General features: G+C 48.9%; 5 protein-coding genes across 5 annotated transcripts; 1 reads left to right on the top strand and 4 right to left on the bottom strand.

Moving 5' to 3' along the window:
• Positions 1-1,345: 1,345 nt before the first annotated feature.
• EI90DRAFT_3144278 (kinase-like domain-containing protein) lies at positions 1,346-3,982 on the bottom strand (the record flags this gene model as incomplete). Its single annotated transcript, XM_039065126.1, has 10 exons — positions 1,346-2,046; positions 2,102-2,511; positions 2,567-2,668; positions 2,739-2,769; positions 2,825-2,936; positions 3,074-3,127; positions 3,305-3,342; positions 3,397-3,455; positions 3,520-3,877; positions 3,946-3,982. 10 exons carry the CDS (start codon positions 3,980-3,982, stop codon positions 1,346-1,348), a joined length of 1,902 nt encoding a protein of 633 aa, XP_038921023.1.
• Positions 3,983-4,163: 181 nt separating this feature from the next.
• On the bottom strand, positions 4,164-5,039 carry EI90DRAFT_3118236 (uncharacterized protein; the record flags this gene model as incomplete). Its single annotated transcript, XM_039063079.1, has 3 exons — positions 4,164-4,237; positions 4,299-4,570; positions 4,966-5,039. 3 exons carry the CDS (start codon positions 5,037-5,039, stop codon positions 4,164-4,166), a joined length of 420 nt encoding a protein of 139 aa, XP_038921022.1.
• EI90DRAFT_2465460 (uncharacterized protein) lies at positions 4,718-6,351 on the bottom strand. Its single transcript, XM_039053066.1, has 8 exons — positions 5,986-6,351; positions 5,771-5,875; positions 5,611-5,705; positions 5,484-5,541; positions 5,367-5,425; positions 5,214-5,309; positions 4,966-5,158; positions 4,718-4,896 (listed from the first exon to the last, which is right to left on the bottom strand). The coding sequence occupies exons 1-7, from the start codon at positions 6,112-6,114 to the stop codon at positions 5,080-5,082; spliced, it is 621 nt and encodes a 206-aa protein (XP_038921021.1). The 5' UTR covers positions 6,115-6,351; the 3' UTR covers positions 4,718-4,896; positions 4,966-5,079.
• Positions 6,352-6,444: 93 nt separating this feature from the next.
• EI90DRAFT_3118235 (uncharacterized protein) lies at positions 6,445-7,860 on the top strand (the record flags this gene model as incomplete). The annotated part of the gene is made up of 4 exons (XM_039063078.1): positions 6,445-6,528; positions 6,620-6,920; positions 6,997-7,024; positions 7,119-7,860. 4 exons carry the CDS (start codon positions 6,445-6,447, stop codon positions 7,858-7,860), a joined length of 1,155 nt encoding a protein of 384 aa, XP_038921020.1.
• A 406-nt stretch (positions 7,861-8,266) lies between these two features.
• EI90DRAFT_3279504 (uncharacterized protein) lies at positions 8,267-10,968 on the bottom strand (the record flags this gene model as incomplete). Its single annotated transcript, XM_039066680.1, has 11 exons — positions 10,820-10,968; positions 10,358-10,760; positions 10,162-10,287; positions 9,975-10,093; positions 9,808-9,906; positions 9,701-9,745; positions 9,562-9,635; positions 9,462-9,475; positions 9,316-9,393; positions 9,036-9,243; positions 8,267-8,297 (listed from the first exon to the last, which is right to left on the bottom strand). Exons 2-11 carry the CDS (start codon positions 10,554-10,556, stop codon positions 8,267-8,269), a joined length of 993 nt encoding a protein of 330 aa, XP_038921019.1. The 5' UTR covers positions 10,557-10,760; positions 10,820-10,968.
• Between the last annotated feature and the right edge of the window lie 1,865 nt (positions 10,969-12,833).

Below are 12,833 nucleotides of genomic sequence, written 5' to 3'. Positions count from 1 at the left end.
AGTGTAATGCAGTAAGGGAGAGAGGGGAGAGAGGGAGAGAGAAAGAGGAGCTCAGTCCGTAACCAAAGAGAGAAACCTCTTTCACTCGCCGGCTGGAGTTTCGGATGCAAATGCACTTTTTCCCTAAATCAGTCATCAATTTAATTCTCACCACAATACAAATGGTAATTTGCAAAAACCCCGATCAAATAACAACATGTGCCAATTCTCATTTCGGGCTCTCATTTGAGCATTTGAGGTTGTGCTGAGACACATCGGACTCTCGGATGCGGGATCACAGAGCTGGTGATATGGCTGTACAATAGCCGCATCCAAACGAAGCGCCGCCTGAATGTGGCGCAGCAAAAATGCGCATCCTTCCAGTGGCGGTGCATATTGGACAAAGTCAGAACCCTTGAATGTGATGCATTATCGCCAACCAACCAAATATGGGAAGAAACCCCTGGAGACGGGACTGACATGAAATAACGTTCAGGGAGTTGTCCACCCTTCAACACATCAATGATGGTTTTGGTTCAAGCCCCCTCCCAATCCACGCTTGCCGCTCGGATCTCTCGCGAACCTCGCCCAATTACTTATCACAGCCCATAATACCCCTCGCAACCTCTCCACACTCCCGTGCCCTGCGACTAGCTACGATCAAAAGCCACATTCCATTCGGCGAGCAAGGCCAACGCGCGCAGGCCCGGTCCGAATCTCTACCTTCGCTGAATGTTTCCACCCAAGATGCGAACCGAACTCTCACTGCAATACGGTTAGAGCCGATCCAATTTTTAATGGGCGTGCATCAATTTACCACACCCGATTAATGTGTTCGTTGGTAAATCCATTCTTGGGTCTGAGGTGCACGGTAGATTGAGAAACAGCTCGCACCCATCCCAAATGACTTGAAGAACAAATATGCATAGGCCCATCACGAGGAGAATGACAAGCCAATAGTATATATCATCATCAATGCAAGCTAAGATTCCTGTGGTAGGAATGAACAACAGCAACACTGCTAATACAAACAATTGAAAAGGTGCAATAGAGGGTGTGGAATGGTTCCATGAAGGTTCCATGCGTATCATGCGCGTTTCGCTTTTGAACAGGGAAAGAAAGCCCAAAACTTGGGATTGTGAGGGGGAAAAAAGGTGCAAGTATTCTGCGGCGTGGAGTACAAATTTACTTTACGAGGGACAATATTGATAATGCACTCTTCCCAGCGCAAGGCCTCAGAGGTGACGACACACAAGGGGATCACATCGGGATTCACCACAAGACGTGACCGGGGCCCGGTAAGGAGACTGATAGTGATCGTTTCGTCTCGTATTGAGTGCCTGTAAGCGTGAGTATCCATCCCACCCTAACGGGTGCCATCAAGACCCCGCATAGGACTTCCGGGAAAGTTGCCATAAGCCGGCTCGCCTCCGGCCAATAGAGTCGCCTGTCCTAGCAGACTCGGCTCAACCTCATCTCGCCGATGTCTCCTCCCAAGGAGTGTCGCGCCCCCAATGTCCAGTTCAAATCCGCCATTTACTTGCCCTGTGCGCCGGCCTCGCCCCCCGCTCACACCTTGAGATCGTCCAGTCGCAGTTCCCACGTCCCTAGCACCAGCTCGTCCATCAAACTGAATAATCGATGCCGGTGCGTTAATGTTTGTCACTGTCTCTTGTTGATGCCGTCTTCTTGCACTGTCGATGACATCACGCTCTTGTGCCTCTTCTTCTTCTTCATCATCTTCGTTCAACCCAAGTAGAAATCCTCGGGCACCAGCACCACGAGGGCCAGCGTAGGCTCGTCTTCGCGCTCCCTCTTCTTCCATGCGATGCACGGCATAGGTGACGTCAAAGGCTTCCTTGAGCGTTGCTAGGCCAGGCGATCGAACTTCCGGCCGTCCACGTACATCTCTAAGGAGTGGTGAATCCATGGCCAGCAGCTCTTGGGCCGGAGTAGGCGGTGGTGGGGGAGCGGCCACAGCGTGGCACCATGGGTGGGCTAGGAATTCGTCGATAGTGTATCGTTCGGCGGGGTTAACAGATAAGAGGTGAGTAATCAAGTCCTTTGCTGCGCGTGGGTTCAGAATAATCCAAGTAAAGACTAAAACGGATAAAACACATACCAGAAACGCTGATGTCATTCCACCATGGCTCGAGGAATGTATATTGTCCTTTCGCCACCTTCTCTGTGAGTGCGTTAATACTCTCATCGTAGAAGGGAGGGAAACCGCAAAGCAGAGTATACAACACGCATCCAAGCGCCCACATATCGACACTTTTGCTATACCGCTCGTCCTTGACAATCTCTGGGGCTGTATACCCAACCGTCCCACAAGGTGTAGCTGTCTCCTCGCTCCATACGACCTTGCTGAGGCCAAAATCGGCAATCTTCACGCGACCGATCTCTCCCCCTCCCACTCCGAGTATGAATTCACCCTCGTCCGCTTTGCCTTCATCAAACTGACGATGGACGGGGTACTTGGACGGAATTAAGGGTATTCGTTCGAATAGCAGGTTCTCCGGTTTAATATCACTGGAGGGAACAATAAGCACTTCAACTGCAGTGAACGAAATGGCCGCAGGCGCACCGATGAACTACGCCGCGTTCTTTGTGCAAATATCTAATCCCTTGTGCGACTTGAAGAATGACGTGCCGCGCAAGGTTTTCGCTGAAATAAGTTAATTTTACACTTAGGAGTCAGGAAATTAATGACAACCCTTAGCAACCACCATCAAGAGCTAACAGTCACCGATACTCACATCTGATGGAACAACTCTCCGCCTTCCATGACTGCGTCATGATTAGCGAAACTCGGTCAAGATAGACTGAGTAAAACAATACGCACGTTCTAGTATAAGAAAGAAAAATTCCTCAGATTCGGAAAATAGCAGTAGTTTGACTATGGATGAATGGTGTAACCCCCGCATAATTTGAACTTCTTTCAAGATATTCGCACGCTAGGAGAGAACATGTCAGCTCCTCGTTCATGGACACCCTGCGAAGAAGCCGGGCGGGAGGTGTTCAAAACGATGTAAGGGACGTCCCACATAGATAAAAGGAATTGGCAGAAAAGAGGAAACGTCGCAGCCCTCACCTCTGTCGCACGCGGTTTCTTCTTGAACTTTTCATTCAAGTGCTTGTTGCCCGCCTATAAGGATAGGGCCGCGACGAAGAATCGAGCAAGCCAAGAGCACCAAAGAAGACGTGAGAGATGTCCATTGTGTATAAATATGAAATAGAAAATAATGCCTGATGCCGCATCGACATCCGGAATCGCCAGGGCCAACGGCATGAGCGCCTAGGAAGATTGAGGTAATTCCCTTACCTGAGACGAATTGAGTTCAAACTTGTGGACAACCTTGACTGCCATCGTCCATTTATAAACGACCAATCAAGTTGACAAAGAAATCAGCGCACCTGCAACTTTCTGACCCGTTCTGAGATCGATCGCCTTGTAGACATTGGAAAATGCACCACTAAAGGAGACAGCAATGATAAAAATATAGAGATCGCCCCAAAAAAAATGACATAAAAACGTACTCTCCCATCTTGTCAATCAACCTGAACTGCTCCAGACCGGGGTATTGAGGCATTCTGTTCTTTGCCTGGCGCTCCTCCTGCACGATATACTCAGCTGCCTCCTTTGTGGATGCTGGCGGCGAAAGTATAGCAGCTGGAGGCTGATAAAACTGATTATCACGGTACTGCCTCTGTTGAGCACTCTGTTGGAGCGCTAATTCTTCCGCTCGATGCTGAGCTTCTTGTTCTATTTGCCTTGCATGCTCACGATATTGTTGCTGCTGTTGGGGTTGAGGTTGCTGTTGCTGTTGGTGCTGCGGAGGCTTGGATGATGATGGATCGGGGGCCGTTCGCGCATGTTTCCCATGTCGGATTAGATCTACGTCACCGACGGCATGTTGTTCATTACGGCCGAAATATCCACGGAAACGGATGGAATGGACTCACTCTTGAAAGCGTCCATAGCTGCCGAGGCTATTGGCATATAGGAGAAATGTGGCAAGGTAAATGGGGCGAGGTTGCAGACCGGAGTCTCATGAACCCGAGAGTATGACGTTCCTTGAAGTCTCCACCGGATGCAAACTCAATTCGTTCAATCGGCAGATACGGTACATGCACGATAACACACAACAGAAGAAACTGGAGTAGAGAAGCACGGGCTACCTTCACCGTTGGATGAGGATGGCAGCTACCAGAATGAACAAGGCTATTAGAAGGAGGCATATCTGAAGAGTAGAAGCTGAAGAATTGCAATATCAGCAATCAGCCGGATCGTGCCAACACCCGAGAAACAGACGCACATGATGTAAACGAGGGAGGTACAACGATAGCGCGGATGCTCGCGTCCGCGCTTCCTGACACTAATAACGTCGATGACGGGTTGAACTGGAGCGTTGTCGGCGGGAAATCGTGCGCCTTCAGAATGTGACTATCGGCTATCATGCGTACGTAGTAAGTCAGCATAACTTCCCCGGGCTGAACCTCGCTTCCACGACGCACCGATAGGACATGGGCATCCACAATCCCCACCGAAGAGTCCGACGCTCCATATGCGGCCAGATTACCACCCTCGCTAAAAAAAAATCAAAAAAATACGTTTGTTACATTCCATATATACTTAACACGAAGGATGTCAAAAGGTATGAACGGACCTGATCTCAAACACAGTGATAGCTCTGTTTCCTATCTTGCGCACTTTCCGTATTGTCCATTTCTCGTCTATTTTACGGGAAATTGTTGGAACAGCATCTCCCCAGCTGTCAGAGCGGCCCCCTTGACAGTGGCACCAGGAAGCTCCCAACGGATCAAGTAAGATCTTCGATCCAGCTTCATCTTCCCCTTACGGTACGGTGCACTATTAACGACTGCCAAAACACTCTGGGATTCTTCGGATTGAATCTAGCCACGGAATATCCGTTCGTCAAGCTTCCATCCCAACAATGGGAATTCTGGACAGGGGTGACTTACTTGGCAGAGCGGAACGTCCATGCAACCTTATCATATGGTGACTTTTCCCGCAGGTCGGATGTCGGTACTGGCATGGTCTGTGAGGCTTCAAGCTCAGGGAGCGTGCCCTCCTCATCAGTCTCTTCTGCTTTCTCCTTGCCATTCGCCAGTGGGAGTGGTACAGATAGAGGGCAGTATCAGTCGTAATAAGTAGCTAGAAGCCGATCAGTTTTTCATCATTGAATGTTTAAGGGAAGAAAGGAACCAACGGTGTCGTCAGAGAAGTCCAAGGCATAAAGCTTGCCCTCCGGTATTTGAAAAGGAGCGGCAATAGCAGCAAGAGAAGGATACGATGCGATGGACACCTAACCAAGAGGAAACCTGAGGACAGTATCATAACCGACATTGTCTGATATATTTACCACATTATCCGTCGTCCCAACAGCCACCAACGAACGATCCGGTGAAAACGCAGTAGCGTCTAGTTCATTGAGCACCAAAATACCGAATCAAAAACGCCACATGGATCCAGACCCTACCTGGTACACTTCAACGTCATTCGTCGAGATAAACTGCTTTTGATTCTCCAACGAAAGCCTGACGAACGACAAACCCCGCATAAATACAATCAAGGCAGGGGAAAATATCACGCAGATTTGACTCAACTCGTTTCCCTTCATTCTGTAGAGGCGACAGTGCTCATTGACACCCTTCTCAATCGACTCGGAGCTTGCATTTACACCACACACAAGCGACCCGTCCTAGATCCAAATCCACTTGGATAACCACTGGGACGAAGGGTGCGAGATCCCATTTTGGCGCTTACCTGCGGATTGACAGCTAGAGTCATCGGAGCATCTTCATCCTTCTCCATCAGGCTTTCATTGAGTAGCTCGATTTTTTCGCCCCCATCTTGAACGTCGTATAGCCTCTACAAAAAATCATTAAATGCACCCATCACAAATTCATGCATTTCGGACGCGAAATGACACGTCAGCAAAACTAAAAAAAAAGACACTATTCTAAACTTCTACACTCAACAAGTTTGTTTTTCACACCCGTTCTCCCAGTCCCACCACCGCCACCAAGGACGAGACGCGTGTCAGATATGAAACCAGCCGACCAAACAGGAAACGTGGGCAGAGTGTGAAGTGTATGTCGTGTGCGCATGTGTACTCGTATCCAAAAAAAAAACCGTAGGGGGGGGGGGCTTGAAGTTGTCAAAAGTGATTGCTATCACGCAAGATCCAAGAGCAATCCTTGTGCTTAGTGTGTTCCAAAATCCGGCTCCCTAGGAGTCTCCGTGAAATAAACTTGAAAGGACGTTTTGTTCCGCAAGTAGCTTTTAGAAACAGCGAACAGTGCGGACTGAGGGCCAAAGAAACGAAATATACGTTGCAGTTGTCCTTGCGCGAACACAACACAATGACACGTGCGATATTAAGTTGAATTGAACCTTGAAAGTCAAGGACCTTAAGGGCGCTCGTCACAAACGCCACGATGGCAGACCATGTCCCAACAACGCGGGAGCTAGATCTTGAACTAAAACTACGTGAACGCGATCTTCTCATTGTAGACCTCACCGTGAGTACTTTGAAACACTTTTTGCTTTAAAACAACTCCAATTAAACTCAACTGAGTTCGGGTTTTATTCACCTAATGAAAACGCCGCTAGAACGATATTAAAGCCTTGAGGGCTTATCTTCCTACGACAGCCATCTCAGATCCAAATCAAAAGTTTGAAATACCGTACTCAGTTCTCTCCGTCCTAGCGCCATTGGCGGTGCGCAATCCGTTACCTCAATCCAGCGTCGCTTCTGCATCCGTGACTGCAGCTCTGAAAGCGCGAGTAGCGACGCTCCAACAGGAGAACGATGAGTTGTACGCTATGATGAGCTCCTCTGTTGTCTCGAAACTCGATGAAGAAGTAAAAATTCTTCGACATTCCTCGACGAAATTAGAGACCGCCCTTCGAGGTGTGTACACAGTGCTGCCAGAACTTCGCGTGCACAATCGTTTACATCACAATCTCCTCCTCTATGCCACGATTAGAGTCACATAAGATCATAGAATCCTTATCGTACGTGTCATAAACACCGCCTTTTTCCAAGGAGCAGTGCGCTGGCTAAACCACCAAAAAAAAATCCTTCTATACTTTGCACACTCGTCTACAGCTCCGAACTAGAAGCGGCATACAAGACCATCTCTGCTGGCCTCCCCAAGTTCTCCCCGAGACGCGCCCGTCGTATTTCCTCCGCGCCCTCCTATTCGCAAAATATCACTCACTCTCGTTCCCCTTCACCCTCCCGTTCTCGTTCCCGTTCCCGTCCCCCCGGTCCTCCCCACGCTCACATTCACGCTCGCCCGCCCTTTCTCCCTCTCCTTCTCGTCCTCGCTCCCGCTCCTTCTCCCGTCCCCCCTCACGGACACCTCATCATTCCCGTCCACCAACTCCAACACCAACACTCCCGTTCACCGCCCCGTAGCAGAGGCGTCCTTACCAACTCCACATCCTCCTCCTCCACCCTAAAACCCATTCCAACAGCTCCACGAGCCCACAAGCGTCCACGAACAGGACTTTCACCCACCGAAGAACAACAAGAAAAACCAACATCCACTTCTCATCCTCATGTTGCTACCGCTTCCATAGAACCACCCAGCGGACCCCGTTCACGAAATACCAACGATAATCCTAATTCTCGAGCGGACGAACGGGACGATAAAAATAATGATAATAACAATAATAACAATAATGCACCAACCAGGGGGACACGAACTCGCGATTGGAGGAGAGATGCAAGTGGCAGAAATGTAAATCACTATCAACGTGGTGGAGCTGGTAGCTGGTACTGCGGTGGTGGTGTGGTGGGAGACAAAGAGGGGATAGAGACCATTCAAGATCGCCTCTTCCCTTGAAAGAGATCGGCTTAGGGATGGAAGGGACCGTCCTCGCGATGAGAGGGATAGGGATAGAGATAGGGATAGAGATTTCCCCTCCTCCTCTTCTACCAATAATCCTCGGGTACGAGGCTCGAATGGACGAAAGTCTGGTGGTGGGGGTGGAGGTGGTCCAGTGAGGGATAATAGGGATAGGGATCGTAGTCGTAGTTCAGGGCTAGGTGGTGGAGAAGGAAGAACTTTGGCACAGAGGATTCGGTGAAAGTTCTACTGATTTTTCTTTTCTTTTCGTTTTCGTTTTCGTTTTCGCTTTTTTTTTGTTTTGTTTTTTTTTTTTTTTTTCTTTCGTTGTTTGTTCGACGATTAATCCTTTCCTTACACTGGGATTTCGATCCTACTACCTACCTACCTACCTACATTTACTTTAAATCACCTTGACATGCCATACGTTGGACCTCGACATTACATAAAGAATGATTTCATTTTTCGATTCCACTTCAACAACTGCAACAACTCATCACTTCTTTTTTTTTTGCCTGCCTCGCTGCCGCAAATCCCTTGTGCCCAACAAACTCGATATCCATCATCATTACCGGACGACACAAAAAAGTCATCCTTACCACCTAGAACAGCTAGTGAATTCATCAAAAGTACTTTCTAAAAAGTCCGAAAACATTAATGTTCGTAAATGGTCCCAAAAAAAAACAGGTGTCGCAATGTCATGTCATGAAAAAAGGGCATCGTCTTCGTGTCCGTGTATCTAAGAGGCTCTACTTGTCCACCTTCTCCCAGAAGGAAATAGACAATTTTCGAGAGCCCGTCCAACAGCAGTACACAACAAAAAAATCGTCAAGGTGCATGTGTCCCACCCTACTACATCACAGAGACCAACAAGCCAAAAGTCCTCCAAAAGCAGCCGAGAAGAAGACGAATAAAACGGGATGGACCGACATAGTAGTATACATGAAAGGTCGGATAGTCGTAGCTGCACCAGAGGGCCGCGAAGTGGACCTTGTTGCCGCCGTCGTCGAAGGGACTCCACTTGTACCTCCGGCCCCGTAGTAAGAGAACCACCACCATTACCCGTCGTACTGCCTGAAATCGCCGTACTCGTCCCCCCACCCGATACGGTCGTCCCAGGGAGAATACCCATCTGCGTAAGGCTCGCCGTATCGTTATGTGAATTTTGATACCAATCCGTCCCTGCAGCGTCAGCGATCGTGACAGGCGTCCATCCATTCTTCCCTATAAGCGGCCAAGACCAGATGAACGCCTGAACGGATAGAGCCGAGAGCTCATGTTCCAAGATGACCAATCCTGGCGATTTGGGGGAACTATAGAACGATTTTAGACTGTTCTGGACTTGGGTGTAGGAGATAGTGCCATCTGTGAGCTGCCAATCTAAAGATCATACCATGAAATGGCTGCTCATCAGCCATTGAAATGTGCATGAGGCTTGACCGCACCACTTGCCTGATGTGTCGTGATTCCATACTACGGTCGTGAGACCAAATATCTCACGTGCAATTGCCCTCACTCTGTTATCGCAATCTAAAGACGTAATGAGATAAGTAAAACCCTTCTTCGATATAAATAAAGGTTTAGGGGGAAAAACATACCTCCGTAAGGGGGCCTTGCAAAGAAGGGATATAGATTAGACAAAGGGCGATTATAAGCCATTCCACATTGCAATGGGCATCATAGATAGAAGAATCTTACCTCCAGAACCTCGGTACCCGGCCACCCGTCGAGTCGTGTATAATCTGCATTGTGTACCCCAGTTCTGCCAGGACCTACCATCATGTGGACAGGAGAGTTCGATATGATAAACCGGGTTGGATCGCAAATTACAACTCACCCGCTCATTCGACAGTGTTGACATGTGTGGGTGGGTATACGTATGCTGAGAGATGAAATGATCGAACCCTGCACGACACACACGTGTCCCAAACAATTATTACTTACGACAGCGATATCATCCTGGTTATCCTGGAACGCTTGAAGGAAGATCTTCCAATTGAGATAAATGTTGCCCCCAATGAAAAAGTGCGTGACGGGTTGTTGCTTTGACTTGTGAAGTTATACAACGGTGGACTGGTAGGTAGTGGGCCGTCGTCGAATGCAAGAGCGACTTGTCCAGTTGGCGCATCCCATAAATCACCCTTTGCACGGCATTCATAGTACGCTGAACAGATGGTTGGACCAGTGGGACTGCCACTACCACTGGGGTACGTTATCGATCCTCCCCCGGCTAATTCAATCCGACAACCCGGATGAGCGCTGAAACGAGTGAACAGATAGGACTCAGTTGGCTCGTACTTAACGTAGATATAGGTATATGAGGGATCTTCCCAGCTGCGATGGATGCGTTCAGAGCGTCTGTCCAGGCTTTTGGGAGAGTTCGCGGTGGGAAATTGGAAGGGTCCGGAAAGGAGGACTTCCATTCTGCTCCGTGAGACGATCAGCGTTCGAAACCTATCAAACAAGACACATGCGTAACATTCCCCCGACGCACCTGAAGAGCCAACCGGGGGATAAGAATTCGGATCTTGCCTTTTGAACAAAGCGTGAACAGGATGATCTTGGTCGTGATACCATCGTTTGCGAAGATGACTCGAAGAACGGGAGGCATGTGGAAGTGCCACGACACCGATGAGGAGGCTACTATCCCAGAGGAACAAGGTGACCAGCCAACCGAGCGCAAAGGGAAGCATTGCGGGAACCGGAGCTGGGTTGGGGGGGGATAGGGAGGGGAGACCTGTGTTAAGCTTAGTCCGAGGAGAGGCTTATAAGTGGTCATTCAACCCATTGAAAGAGTGACGTTCCTAAAGTAGGGTGAACAACCAGAACGTATTCAGTCTGCCGAATTGAATCCGGGAAGCGAGCATCTCCATAGGGCGATTGGAATACACCTTGGGCTAAAGACGTAATCTTGTGAAGCCACTTGGCAGGGTAAGCTGAAAAACCCACTACTAACCAGAATGTGCGCGCGAACTACTCCCTGCGACTTTGTGGCAACCCACCCCCCCCAACCTTATCCCGAACTGTGTTGAGTGTAATCTGGAGCGGCGTTGTTCCGTTCGTCGTGTTGTCTTGCATTTCGACAGGCGCCGTGGCTGTGTCACGCGACAACAAAACGGATGAAATTTCATTTTGTTCCCCTGAACTTGGCAATTCGGCATTCCCCAGTTATCAGCGCTTTCCGACCCCTCAAAATAATTAATCAACACAAAGATGTAATCTAAGACAATAAGGGGAATAACACATTGGAAAAGCTATGATGGAAATTCTACCCCAACACAGGGGAAACAGCAACGACAACTCTAGTTTCAGAGGAATTTGGAGATGATGAGGGATATTCCCGACCACGGAAAACTGTCGACATTTACAGTAAGGCAAAAGCTGCTTACTGATGCGATAAATCTGGGTGACCCTAATTTTAGTTCGCTCTGTTTATAGTCAAACGCCATGCATAGGTAATAATGATCGTGTGAGTATGTTATATATACCATTACCGAGTCGTCGGGCTCGCGGCCGGCAGCCGCTGGCGCTTAAACCGTGTCCACCTATCCTAGAATCCATTTGGTTGGTCAGGAGGAGGCAAGCGCCCCGCAAAGAACCAAGGGACAAAGTATCAAGATCCAGGCATGTACGATGTGTGGGACGACTCGCCCATGGGGCATCGCGCGCCTATTGTGCCTTGCGCCGTGAATGCTGAAAAGATGCTGCCAGAGCGCATGCTGATACATATATATCATGTGTGCATCTTGGGGCCCGTTTCGACCCTTCTTTGTTCATCTGTCCTCGAACCCGTTATTAGTTTTCGTGCAAGGTACTGATTAACAGTTTGGGTCGTCCTCGTGACATAGTGATCGACTTCTTGTAACCGTCCCTTTGATCACAGCGAGCCCAACGTCCAAACGATGAGCAGGAATGTCGGCCCCGCTAAGATTAATGTCGCGAAAACCAATTACACAAAATCACATCCCCGCGCAACTTAGAACAAGCAGGATTGCTTCGAAGGGAGCCCAATCATTGGATGAAGTCAGCCTGACATAGCTAGCCTGAATGCGTTGAGCGGCACAAGCTGGGAGTCGACAGGTTATGTATTCGCCTAGTTGAATTCTCAGAGTTTGCATAAATGAATCTCGAAACGAGGGATTGAAGATATATACAGCCCCCGCGGGTTAGTCCTTGAGGAGTGGTTCAATGAAATGAAGGGTTCTACTTTTCTTGGGAAATGAAAAATGTGGATGAGGTTAAGCTTGTCGCATTTGACTTTGGCGAATGAATAATCATGGGGGGGTTGGCAATTAGGTCGGAAAATGAGTTCTTACAGAGGCAGGATGGCCGGAGGCCCACTTGCCATTGAGTTCCGGGTTACCGAACCCCCAGGTAGATCGTATAATTGTGCCCAGTGCATGCGTCTCTGGGAATCTTGAGTGCTTCCCGGTCACCGAATCTCATATCTGATCATGGGACGCTCAAGCCATCCTAAATCCATCAGGTGAGAATGAGACTGTGTTGACGCCATTAAAGTGTCCTTGGAAGGCCCTCGATTCTTCTCCGGTCGCAACATCACAGATTCTTGCTGTTTTGCCATAGGATGGCGAGGTTACTTTGAGTCCACCAAGTAAAAAAATGGACTGAGTGAGCCTGATCCTTTGGAGAACTTTGGTTCTTCCGATTCGTGCCGCAGCATGATAAGAATACCATCGAACCATCAGACGAGAATACAACGGGACAGATTCGACACCCGATCGACGGCGATCTCTCGCTGTATCGATGGCGCGACTTCTAGAATGAGAGAATTCCCAAACCAGCCCTTCGATTGATCCGTAGCTCTACATACCTTTTCCTCAACGTGTAGCTAGAACGGGAAGATATACCAGCCTTAGACCCTTGTCGACGATCCCTTCGAGACCGTCGGGAAAGTGCCTCCTGGAGAAACCCGATAGATAGGATCGAACTGTTGGAGACAGTCGAGAGGC

This window comes from Cantharellus anzutake (assembly GCF_015039405.1).
Source record: "Cantharellus anzutake strain C23 chromosome Unknown EI90scaffold_7, whole genome shotgun sequence".
NCBI classification, from domain to species: domain Eukaryota; kingdom Fungi; phylum Basidiomycota; class Agaricomycetes; order Cantharellales; family Hydnaceae; genus Cantharellus; species Cantharellus anzutake.
The sequence above is the reverse complement of the archived record's forward strand: the minus strand, read 5'-3'. Positions and strand labels throughout refer to the sequence as shown.